This window comes from Penaeus vannamei, chromosome 5, assembly GCF_042767895.1.
Source record: "Penaeus vannamei isolate JL-2024 chromosome 5, ASM4276789v1, whole genome shotgun sequence".
Classification (NCBI taxonomy): domain Eukaryota; kingdom Metazoa; phylum Arthropoda; class Malacostraca; order Decapoda; family Penaeidae; genus Penaeus; species Penaeus vannamei.
The window spans coordinates 5,957,520-5,970,019 of NC_091553.1; the positions used below are offsets into that span (position 1 = coordinate 5,957,520).

Sequence of the window (12,500 nt, forward strand, 5' to 3'; positions counted from 1 at the left end):
CATAGCCACCATGGCGCAAGTGGCCCTAGCGCAGCCCACCCTGCCCACCTCTGTCCCCACTACTGTTCCTGCTCACCAACCCCCCACCAATCCCCGCCCCCATCATTCACCCTCACCCCCTCCCTCCCCTACGCGGCCTCTTCTGGGGTCTTCTTCAGGCTCCCTGGGGGGAGTCCGTGGACCCGAGAGTAGCCAGAATGCCGAAACAGCTGAGAGCAGTTCTCAGGAGCCGGAGTCTCCGGGCGGCCTCACCCCCAGCACCGTCTAGCCCCGGGCAACAGCAGCAGCGGCAGCAGACGCAGGAAGGCGACGGGAGTGAGGAAGGCCGCGACGCCCGCCGCTTGGCCAGGTGACGCCCAGGCGCTCTGCTGCGCTGAGGGCCGACGGGGGCGTGGCATGTCGTGATAGTGTGGCGCACGAACAGAGTCGCCTCGTCACGGGCGACGGAGTGGAGATATGGCTGCCTAGATACTCGATGCCTGTCAAAGGACTGAGCCCGAAGGAAAGGACCTCATAAATGATAAACTAACGGAGCCAGAAACATTAGGAGAAGTGTCCCTCGTCGGGAGGGACACTGCGTGACAGACCTATTGTACTGTGATCCTTTGGTGTTAGTTGTATGATTATTATACATTATTTTCATTATTTTGGTGTTCTGAAGACAATGATACTTCGAATGCAAAATGCTACAGCACTGTTTGCCTGCATGTTTGTTGACACATATTAGCACAATTGTTTCCTTTTTCATAAAGGACCAAAACTGGAGTTAGTTATGTAATGCTTTCATACTTACACAATTTCATATTATAATGACTGACACTGAAATGTCCACAACATCCTGTATCATTTTCTTTTTTTTAAAACTCATGATGTTCAGAGGGTGATTCAGCAAAGAATTGAAGTCGACGTTTGGTGGGGAAAACAGTGTTAAGAATTCCACGAACCGTCGACTTTTGCGAAATGTTTGTTCTGCGTTGACCTCACCCTCATCCATTACTTTCCATCTTTTATTGTATAAAAGGGAGTTCAGTCTAGCATCAGCAGCAATTAGTGATTCTAAACGAGTGAAATATTTTGCTGAAGCAACATGTGCATTATACAGTCCATAATAACATTTATAGTTATAGGGTTGCAAATCATATGATAATAGGAATTAGTTCAGATGGCATTGTATTTTTGCTTGTTAGTGCAAGACACTGCAATGTGGGAGGCGGGTTTACCATGTCAGGTGTCAGTGACATGTAACTTGGCATGACTAATAAAATTGGGTGTGGTAATCAACAGGTAAATCTGACAGGACCAGATCTGTTTGTATAATATATACCTATATTATTTATATAAGTCACGTCCCGACTGACTTCCTCAGCTGGACTGCAATATACGGGATTTTACGAATAATAATAATAAAAAAAAGACGTATCATTTTTTTTCTCTCTCAAAATACATTCTCAGCTTCGGTTCTTGCTAAATGGATGTTGACCCGAATGGTGCTAATACGTTCCCACAAGGCAGTGCTTCTACTGTCTGAAATAAGTTACATGCATAATACTTAACGGTAAAGCTGTTTGAGTGCTGGAAAAAAAATGGCGGACATGTTTGTAAACACAAGTCATGGCCGAGTCACCCGAGTCGAACGTTTCTGTTATATGGCGAGGTTGTGTGGGATCGGGTCTTGTGCGTGGGGACAGATATTTTACTAACACACACACACACACACACACACACACACACACACACACACACACACACACACACACACACACACACACACACACACACACACACACACACACACACACACATGCGCAGTAGCCTAAGCACAGTTCAAGAAACATATCAGTGTATTTTTCCGTCGCTTTTGCACAAACAGATGTTAACAATACACGCAACTGCATCTAAACCTTCTGACCAAGAAATGAAAACAAAGCACCCACATGCCACATGCTCAACCCTCAAAGAAACAAACAAAACAAAACATAAACACAAACAAAGCCAAACAGGTTAACTCCTCCATTACCACACTGCACCCACGCGGAACAAGACCCTGCGCTGTTATTTATTTCCACAGGTAATAAACTCATGAAGATTGTATCATTTTTTTGCGTAGTTTTACTCAAGTGTTTGTTAAGGCGAGAGAGACGAGATGTTGACGATGATTTGTGTGAGGTAACTAAGCTAGTAGAAAAAAAAATTGCAACTGTTAAAAAGCATATTGATTATTGCAACTATCGCTTATTGTAATTAACATCATCACTGTAGCCAAACTATATTTTCACTTACCACAAATTTTCCTGTTAGTCTCTGATAGACACTAGGTTTGAGTTACTGAATATAGCGTAGAAAAACAATGCCTAGGCTGGTCATCATATGACTGTATAGTAATTTAACCTAAGTCACGTGTACATAGCTCCAGGGTCAGCCAAGTTACGATAATTGTCAGGGTTTGCCTGCCTGGACAACTATTAGAATTCTCTTATCAAATGTTATTTCTTTCATTAGTACACTGATTATAAAGTTACTGGACACAATTAGACTAAGTGTTCATACAGGTGAAGCACGGCGGCTATCTTAACCAACTGGCCCCTTAAGTGACGGCAAAATCCAGGCTCTTGTGTCGGCCTTGGTGTCGCCACTTCAATACACTATCGCATTGTTACTTATTATTATCATTATGATTATTATTCTCCAGAGATTAGACTTATTGATTTTCCTCTAGATCAGCTCGGCGGCGACTCGCGCGGTCGAAGCCAGGGACACAGCGCCCGGGCCAGCTTCCGGTAGGCTCTGAACCATCTCCGTGTATTTTGCCTCCGAGTGAGACGGTCTTGTCTCTCGTTTCCATCTAGATACCACCTGTTACTGTCACTGTGGAACGACGTTTGAATTTCTAATAGTTGTTGAAATTATATGAATATTTTATCTTTGATATAAACGAAAAGAAATGTAATATTTATAGGAAAAGAATATACAGTTTAGAGCCTCTTCCCCCCCTTTCCTTGAAAAAAAAGGTAAAAAAGTAAATCTAAGGCCTAATGCCGGTATTCTAGTGGAAGTCTTTGGAGCGAGCGAAGGAGGCCCGAGCTGGCTGGCTGAGGGCCCCGATCTCGACCGCGCGGGTGGCCATCCGGGTGCACCGCTGCCTCCCAGCCCAGAGCACGGCCAATCATGAACTTGCCGAAATGCACCTTTTCATTCGTCGGCGGTCCCTTTTCTTCACGTTACGGAGGATGCTCTTTGAAAGGCATGCCTGAATTCCCCCTTCCCCCCTCCCCCCCCATCATCTCACCCTGTAACCACACTAAAAGAAAAAAGAAAAAAACTTTAATCGTCTTTTTGTAGATGTATATTTATCCATCTCACCCCACCCCTTACCCCCAAATAAAAAAAAGAGAGATTTAGGAGATAAAAGAAACTGTATCCTTAGATTACAGTGCAACTTATCGTCAATCTTTCTATGGAAGAGCATGGCAATTTACGTAATCAAAAAGAAAAAAGAAACAGGAAAACAAATTTTTTTAAAAATCGTGCTGGGAGGTAGGTGTTTGTGCCGCTTCTCTCCTTCTCACCCTGCATGTTAGAACTTACGGGACCAAACCAGTCGAACGTTACACAGGGAGGGTGGAAACCTCACTTGTCCGGGGGCTCCGCTCTTTCTCTGCTCTCTGCGAGTAATGGGAAGTTGCATTGACGAAAACCCCATTGCCCTTCTGAACGGAACGCGTAGGCAGAGGGGTGCATCCGGTATGCATCCCGATGATGATTCGGTAAATTAAAACTGTATAATCGAGTTTTTGATATAGAGCCTCTCTTTTTCCTCCCCACCACCCGTTTTCTTTCCTTTTTTTAACAACGCAACGCCCACGGATTTAAAAAAAAATTAGTTGTCAATGCGTTTTGTGGATGCAACTGCCCTCTAAGATGGCGGCCGAGATTTGCCTGCGGCCAGAGTCAGGTAGTGGGTAGGAACGGTGCGATAATATGACCTCTTATATGGGATGTAATATGAGTACATGGCTAAAAAAAAAAACAGCATGTTTTTTTTAATCTTTTTTCTAAGAATGTCGTTTTTGCTACGAGGTGGAAACAGATTTGTGGAAACGCGAGGAGGAAAAAGATAATATAATGTATGTTTGTCAGTGGTAAGGTTGCCAGACTTTGTAGACTGCTGTAAGCTGATTCTGCCAGTGATATCATAAGTGATCAAAAAATAACTAAAGATGGTGATATATATTAAAGAAAAGTAAACAGCCATTCAAACCTCAGTTCTAGTATTACACTTGTTCAAAAGGATATATATATGTATGTATCCCTTGAAGAGTAGTAACTTCTGCTCAACTGCTGTTTAGATAATTATACCTAATTGTATTGAGAAAATTGAGTCATATAGTCACATTTCATTAGCTGACTCTTGGACTAGTTGAACAAGGTCAGTGTTAACTATGGAACTTATCACACCTCCTGAAGCTCGACTTGAAGCAGCAAAAAGATTTCCTGAAAATGAACTCTTGGATTTAGGAGTTACTGGCAGTACAGCAATTGGTCTTAAATTGTTGTCATAAGCTGGACCTTCTTTCTATATATACATTTTACTTAATCAGTATTGCCTCGTCCACATGTGTTTACATACACATTTTGATAGGGACTTCTAAGTAATGTACGACCAGCTACTGTGTATCATAATTCCAAAATCTGTACAGTACTGCGTGAACTAAACGGTTTAAATTTAATCGTGATTATCTACAATTTATCATTGTCGACTGATGAGTAGATTCACTGCAACAATCTAAACATGAAAGGTATTTCTTCATATCCTCAGGCCTTGTGAAATCAATAAGTTACCTGTAAGAAGTCAATTGTCGCTTGTAATGCCATGGAGTTCTTGTTAAAGGTGTTATTTTTTAAAATCCGGCCTATTTGCTGTAGAACGAATAAATGGATAGTAAATATATTTAAGGTAAAAAGACAACCCAAGGATTCAGAGAGAAGCCGATACGCCCACTTTGCACCTTTGAACAAAAACGCCATTTTCTCTCAGTTTGGAGTTACGTGTGTACTCAAAAGCTGGACTACATTATTTATACATAAAAAGGTTGACAAGAGAGTCAGTATTGAATATGTACAGCTCATTAGATTGTTATGGTGATATAGGAAATGGTGAAATGTTGGTGCATTTCAAATATTTTAGTAACTACGCTTCTAAAGGTGTTGCATAATAAAGGGTGTTGATGATGTATTTACACATGCGTAGTTTGTGCCCTGATGCGTTGGTTGTTCTCATACTGTTAACTTTACCCCCGCTTTCCAATTTGTACTATCGCCATAACCACTGATGACTCCACACTAAGGGGCGAGCGCGAGGCAGCAGCAGCAACAGCAGCAGCAGCGACAACAGTCCTCCTAAAACAGCTGCTTCGTTACTAGTCATCGGGAAGTAGGGATGGTTGTCCAAGGTGAGAGAGGTCGTGTCTCGATGACTGGGTCGCTAGTCTAGTCCTACGAAGTTTGTTTTTGTTTTTTTTTGTTTTTATACGTAGCGTACAGATACAAATTCGAATAGTCAAACTGCCATAGAAACATATTAAATACCAAGTTGTTGTCCTCGGCCGCAAATACTGTTTTTTTATGAGAAAAAAAAACAACAAATGACAGCGGTTGTGGTTGTTGATGTGGGAACCGCCCGCCCCGCCCCCTCCCCCTCCCCTACCCCCTCTCCCCCCTCCAGCCCACCCTTTAGTCTTCAGTCAGTCTGGGTTATGGTGTGCAGGCCACGCCTTGTCAAGTTCATTAAAAAACTGGTTAGTACTTCAGTCAGTATTCATTTCAGATTGAATCGGAACATTTGATGACAATAACACTTGATTATAATATATGAGAAATATATGTACAAACTCTAATCTCAAAAATATATATATAATAAAAAGAGAGAAGGTAAATAATTGCTACGACCTTATATCCGCACTTTATAGAGAAATAAAACCAAATGTAGTAAATAAAAGTGAACTTCAGTGCGTGGGCCACAGCACATACCACTCAGTCTTCTGAAAGGTACTTATCATGGCCCTTTTATTGAGAAAAAAAACTTCAATTTCTTGGGTTTGTCATTCAGTCTAACATGTCAAGGAAATCGACGTAAATAATGCGAAGGCTGAGGAATATGAAGGTCTGTTAATGTACATACACTTTAAATGAATAAACAGATATATATAATTAACAGTGAGAGAGAGAGAGAGAAAATTCAAAATCTATCTACATATTATCAAAGCGGTGAATCACAAATTATGATATATTTTCCAATAGTATTCATCAACCCAAAATTTTACGACAAAAATAAAATAAAAAACATAAAATCGAATTTAAGCTTTAAAAGGGTGTTGCATGTCATTCAAAATTTTGGGAAGAAACACAAATCTGTTATTGCCTCTTCGTGGCTCATGAACATGCACTGGCCTCTGCATATATAGTAATCCTTGTAAAATCACAAACTCGATCTTGTTATTAATCAATCCTTCAATCTTATCCTGTTTATAGACCTACAAGAGAGTACTCCTGTATAATGTTTTAGACTGAGATGTCAAATTGCTGTAATCAAACAAAAAAATGTCACGATTACCACTAACGAGACAAAACTTCAAAAACAAAAAAAAAACTCGCGTCTATTTCAAAATCTAAAACCAAAAATAATTTAATTTCGTTTGATATTTGGTGATACGGGGTTGTGATGCAAGAGGGCCTTTTAAAGGAAATATATATATATACATAAAGTTTGTTCCCAAGATGCAACGGGACACAAATCTTTTACATGGGACTCATCAGTTCATAGCATATCTACTTAACCATTTTTATGCATAGAAGTGTAAGGTTTCATTCTATTAATATAAATAATATCAAAGCATCTGGTTGTTTGATTTTATTCCCTTTCTCCATCCTTGTTCTTCATAAATTACTATAAAGTTGATATAAGTTTGATGTAGAAATTCAGCCAAAAATTTATAATTATTGTTACTTGGTATGTAAATCTATTTTATTTCTGTCATTATCATTATCAATAGAAACAGAGATTGGCTGATTCTGAGACACAGGAAATGTTTTTCAAAGTCTTTAGGTATTTGAACATGATTACATTCTGGAAAAATCATTTTATAAAATATTATATCTAATTTTCCTATGTACACATAATTTTATTTAGTATTTTTCATACTAATAAAACATAATTGCTGAAAAACAATATATATATCAGAAAAAAAAACACGATGCACAAACAAAATTTATTGAAAATGAGCCAACAATTTCGAAATGCTCCTGGATTTCACCTTCAGGTCAAAAATGGAAAGGGAGAGACGAGAAGCAGCGCAGTATCCACAGGGAAGGTGAGGCCAGGTGAACGGAAGTGAAGAGAGGTCAGGTGTAGAAGGATCAGGGGGGTCTTTGCGAAGGGTGGCTGGCATAGGGAAATAGGCAGAGGATGTGGGAAGCAAGGACACTGTCGACAGGAGAAAAAAAATGCTCAGGTTGAAATTAGACTGCTGCTTAAAGGAGAATTTCACCAGTATGCAGGTTGCCCATCACTGATAGCCTGTCCCACTGATTCCCTCAGTGTAGGGCAGGCTCAGAACAGGCTAGTAAGGAGTCTCTTTGGGAGAGGAGTTTTAGTAGAAAGTACGCCGAGCCCTCTCTTGGACACCCTAATTTGTTACTCTGCTGATTATCTTCCCTTCTACGTTTACATGAACCATATACACAGTGGCATGTACATACACCTCTCGTACCATCCAATCCATGTGCAGAGGTGTCCTTCCCAGCCTCCACATCAGCAATCCCCAGTACCTGAATGGAGACATCGATTGCCTTCGTCGTTCCTTCTCATAACCGGGCGACCCTCGTCACGTTCTCGACGTCGCCTTATCCAGGGCGTAGCGTACCTTCTACCATGGCTAGAGAGAGAGAAAGAGACTCCTAACCTGCATGTTCTTAGCCTGCCCTATGTTGAGATGTACTCTCTCAGTCGCCCCTTGCACCCTCTCACCTGCAGGCTTACTTTTCGCCAGGTAATACATATACATACATATATACATATTATATATATATATATATAGATAGATATAGATATAGATTAGATATAGATTAGATATAGATGTAGATATAGATTAGATATAGATAAAGATATAGATAGATAAATAGATAGATAGATAGATATAAATATAAATATATATATATATATATATATATATATATATATATATATATATATATGTGTGTGTGTGTGTGTGTGTGTGTGTGTGTGTGTGTGTGTGTGTGTGTGTGTGTGTGTGTGTGTGTGTGTGTGTGTGTGTGTGTGTGTGTGTGTGTGTGTGTGTGTGTGACATAAATTATGTATTGTATCACACACACACACACACACACACACACACACACACACACACACACACACACACACACACACACACACCCATACACACACACACACACACACACACACACACACACACACACACACACACATACACACACACACACACTTTTCTGGATTCAAAATGAAGTTGGCAGAAATGGTGACAAAAAATAAGGAGTGAGAAAACACACTAATAGTGTTCACATTAAAAAATATATGTATAAAGAAAGTATAGTATTACATTTCATGATTTATGAATGAAGTACAATTTTCATACAGGTGCACAATTAAATAAAGAAAAAGTAAATGACAGCTAATTAACTGTATGGTTTATGGGGAGAGAAAAGTCCAAAACATTATTACCAACTGTATTAGTGATGGATAGTCATATCTTAATTCACAAGTTTCATCACAACTTAAAAGGATGATATACAGTAATATGCTATGAGCATATAAAAACTTTTACACAAGATTTACTTGGTAAATATGACTCACTTCATGATGACCATTGACTCATGTCACATATCATAAACCATGAGCACTATATGCAGAGATAAGTTGAAAGAAAATCTTAAAATCAATATAAACTCTTCAAGGATAAAAACAAATGACATTTCCTGCTTGTTACATTGATTTATTCATAATAATTTAGTTATAAAATAAATCAAATATGTAATTTACAACCTACATCCACTACGTTCTGCTAATGCCAATTAAAAGTGTCTTGTTACAACTTTCTCTTTAGCAGTACAGATACTGTACAAGCTTACCCTTACTTCTCTTGCCACTACCTTCTTCATATTCCTACCCCGTCTTTTCTATTTAATCATCTCTTCCAAGTAGATTACTGCAACTTCTAGTATATTTCTATTCCCTCCCCAAAAAAAATCATACTATTTCTGAGTGAATACTACAATAACAGTTCTAGTTACCTGAAAAAAATATACACTGAAAAACACAACAGTACACCTATAGATCCTTTCACATAATGTCACAAAAACAAATATAATCAAGGTTTAACCAAAAGGATTACAGACTGCTTACATCTTCAAACGGGATTTGCCTCATACTCGCACAGTAACGACTATTATTACATAACAAAGAAGCCAAATTATAAAAAATAACTTAACATTTCAATACTTCATATCAAATTTATCTTAAATTTTCCCTATTTCATTTTGTCACCAATGAAAAAAATATTGCTGATACGAAAATAGATTCTCTTTTTCGCTTATTGCTTAATCTCAGTTTTAATCCACTTACGAACAGCTCAAGATCCAGGAAAAAATAATCTCACAATGAAATACAATACAAATACACCAGAAAAAATATTATGGCACATTTACTATAAATACTAATGATTATCATATGGCAGGATTAGGGGAGACATTACATAAGTACATTTTTATTAAATTCTTCTGCTATCAGCAATACATCCCGTAAAAGTCCCATTTATAAGCTAATATTATAATATATATGTTTCTCCTGGCCAGTTTCTAAATGATAATTCAAAGTCAACTCATCCCATATATATCAAGGTATATCCTAATGCAAGGATACATTTACAACGTCCTTTCACCAAACAGAGACAAACCACACAACCTGTCTGAGCTCACTTTATTATGCTATGCGATTCATTAGTATCACTAATGTACAATGGTATAAAAACCTAATGAGCATTTCCTTTTTATATATCCCATTCTAATAATCTCTATTCTGATTCCCATTTAGCAGGTTTGTGACATGATTTTTTTTCTTTCTTTTCTGTTCTTATCCCTATTTATCTATAAAAATAAAAAATAAAAAAAACTTGCAGGTGAATAAGCAATCATTAACATATCTTTTTTTCCCCTAAAGTGATATTAAGTGGCAATCCTAGAATCAGTAAATGAAAATAATCAGACAAATAACTATAATATTGATAATAACAATATTGTTAATAATAGTTATTGATAATATTGATAAAAAAGATTACCATACACACGGACAAATAAACAAAGAAAAAAAAAATGTATACCAGCCCTAAAACAAAAAATAATAACAATGATAATGTCTTCCTGAGGTAACATGTTTAATATTGCGTGTCATACCAAAAAATCTGGTACTGTCTTTCCAACCTGGGATTCCTCAATAATTACTGTTTCTTTCAGTGTGACCATTTCTTGAGCAAATTACAAAAGGTAAGGAGAGTAAAATATATATATTTTTTTAAATGGTCTTTCATGGCACATTGTTATTTATGGCACAACAAAAATATAAATATTCTTATAAATCTTTTCTGAAGTTTGAGCCTATATGATCTCTATGGCAACAAATAATATAATATAAAAAAACATAACTGAAAAATTATTCAGTTTCCCCACTAGGCAAAGTATGTAAAGGTGATCAGAGGTTTGTGTGTGTGTGTGTGTGTGTGTGTGTGTGTGTGTGTGAGTGTGTGTGTGTGTGTGTGTGTGTGTGTGTGTGTGTGTGTGTGTGTGTGTGTGTGTGTGTGTGTGTGTGTGTGTGTGTGTGTGTGTGTGTGTGTGTGTGTGTGTGTGTGTGTGTGTGTGTGTGTGCGTGTGCGCGCACACGTCTGACTGTGTGCACGTCTGACTGTGTGCACGTCTGACTGTGTGCACATCTGACTATGTACACATTTGTCTGTGTGTGCAACTGTGTCTCTATGTGTTTACATCTGTGTGGCTGCATCTGAGAGTCTGTGTCTCTGTGTCTGTGTCTATGTGCACATTTGTCTGTGAGTGCAACTGTGTCTCTATATGTCTGTGTCTGTGTGTGGTTGCATCTGAGAGCCTGTGTCTGTGTCTGTGTCTATGTGGCTGCATCTGTTTGGCTGCATCTGGGTGTCTGCATCTGCATGAGTCTGTACATTGTTTGTGGGTGTTATATACAGGTATCACATGAGAGTATTATATGAAGGCGTAATGAGCACAACTACGTGACAAGAGTGAGAGAAATATCAGTACATCCAAATTTATCTATTTCAACCTTTAAACCACACTGTGAATTCTGCATTTTGTGTTACCAGAGTACATTTTCTAACAAATAAACATCTACTATTACTACAGAGTGCAGATTTACAGTCCCTTGTTGTAGTACACCACATCTGGTGCATCGGGCAGTGCTCGAATCTTTTCCTGTTAAATCAAAAGCCGATTATTAGTCTCAATGCTCGAATCTTTTCCTGTTAAATCAAAAGCCGATTATTAGTCTCAAATATCATATCTATGACTTATTAGACAAAAATAGGTGTATCAATATCATTGTCTAAATATACCTTCATTTTTTTCATCATGTATTCCAGCACCAAAGCATCTACCACGGAAGTCTATTTTCTACTCGGGCATCCTTAAAACAGTACATATCTACCATCCACACATCCTTATCACATCCCAAACAGGACCCTTCCTACCTGAACTTCCGGCTCCAAACTCGATACAGCAATCGAGGCCTTCTGGGGGAAGAGCGCACAGCAGGCGGGCGTGGCAAAGGTCAAGCATAAACCACAAAGGCCCACCTGGAGAGGAGCCGAGATCCAAGGCATTCTCCTTAGTGTCCCCCGCTTCTCAAGCGCATTCATCAGAATGGGTGGCAGGACTGGCGAAAGAAATAGAAAGTCACAACCTTCACATGATACACTTAAGTATATATAGGAAAGCCTGTAATTCCTAGAAATGATATATTACGTTCATGGCTAAAGGTATACCATGAACAGTGGTGTGTTATTGCTCAGTAGGTGCTGTGCAATCACTTGCAACAATCATGGATACTATAACATAACACAATAACCTACCTTAATTTTTTTTATTGAACTCATAGTTACTTCCATAGCAAAGTTTGATCTATATATCATAAATCAATATAATCAAAATCTCTACCAAAGTACTTTCTTAGAATACATGCATTTTAATGTAATATATATAACTCAAATATGTACTATAACTGCATAAATTTAACAGTCTGAAGTAGACAGCTCTACTATATGTTAACATGCATGAAATATTTGCTAAAATAAATAAGTAATTCAGGCTAATTAGCTCTATGAGTTGAACTGAAAGCTAGAGTCTATACTGTAAAATATATATTCATCTACACAACATGAACTGCCTGA

General features: G+C 38.4%; 2 protein-coding genes across 4 annotated transcripts in view; one reads left to right on the forward strand and one right to left on the reverse strand.

Moving 5' to 3' along the window:
* LOC113811022 (potassium voltage-gated channel protein Shaw-like) overlaps nt 1-6,889 on the forward strand; it is a 451,299-nt gene extending 444,410 nt beyond the window's left edge. For both annotated transcript variants that reach the window (XM_070121760.1, XM_070121761.1), the window contains exon 7: nt 1-6,889. This exon is cut by the window's left edge and continues 133 nt beyond it. In XM_070121760.1, coding sequence (XP_069977861.1) covers nt 1-268 — 268 coding nt within the window. In that variant the 3' untranslated portion in view covers nt 269-6,889.
* Nucleotides 6,890-9,007: 2,118 nt separating this feature from the next.
* The window catches only part of Sfxn1-3 (Sideroflexin-1-3), an 18,694-nt gene continuing 15,201 nt past the window's right edge, over nt 9,008-12,500 (reverse strand). For both annotated transcript variants that reach the window (XM_070121764.1, XM_070121765.1), the window contains exons 8-9: nt 11,802-11,986; nt 9,008-11,526 (exon numbers count right to left, since the gene is read on the reverse strand). In XM_070121764.1, coding sequence (XP_069977865.1) covers nt 11,467-11,526; nt 11,802-11,986 — 245 coding nt within the window. In that variant the 3' untranslated portion in view covers nt 9,008-11,466. The remainder of the gene's footprint in view (nt 11,527-11,801; nt 11,987-12,500) is intronic.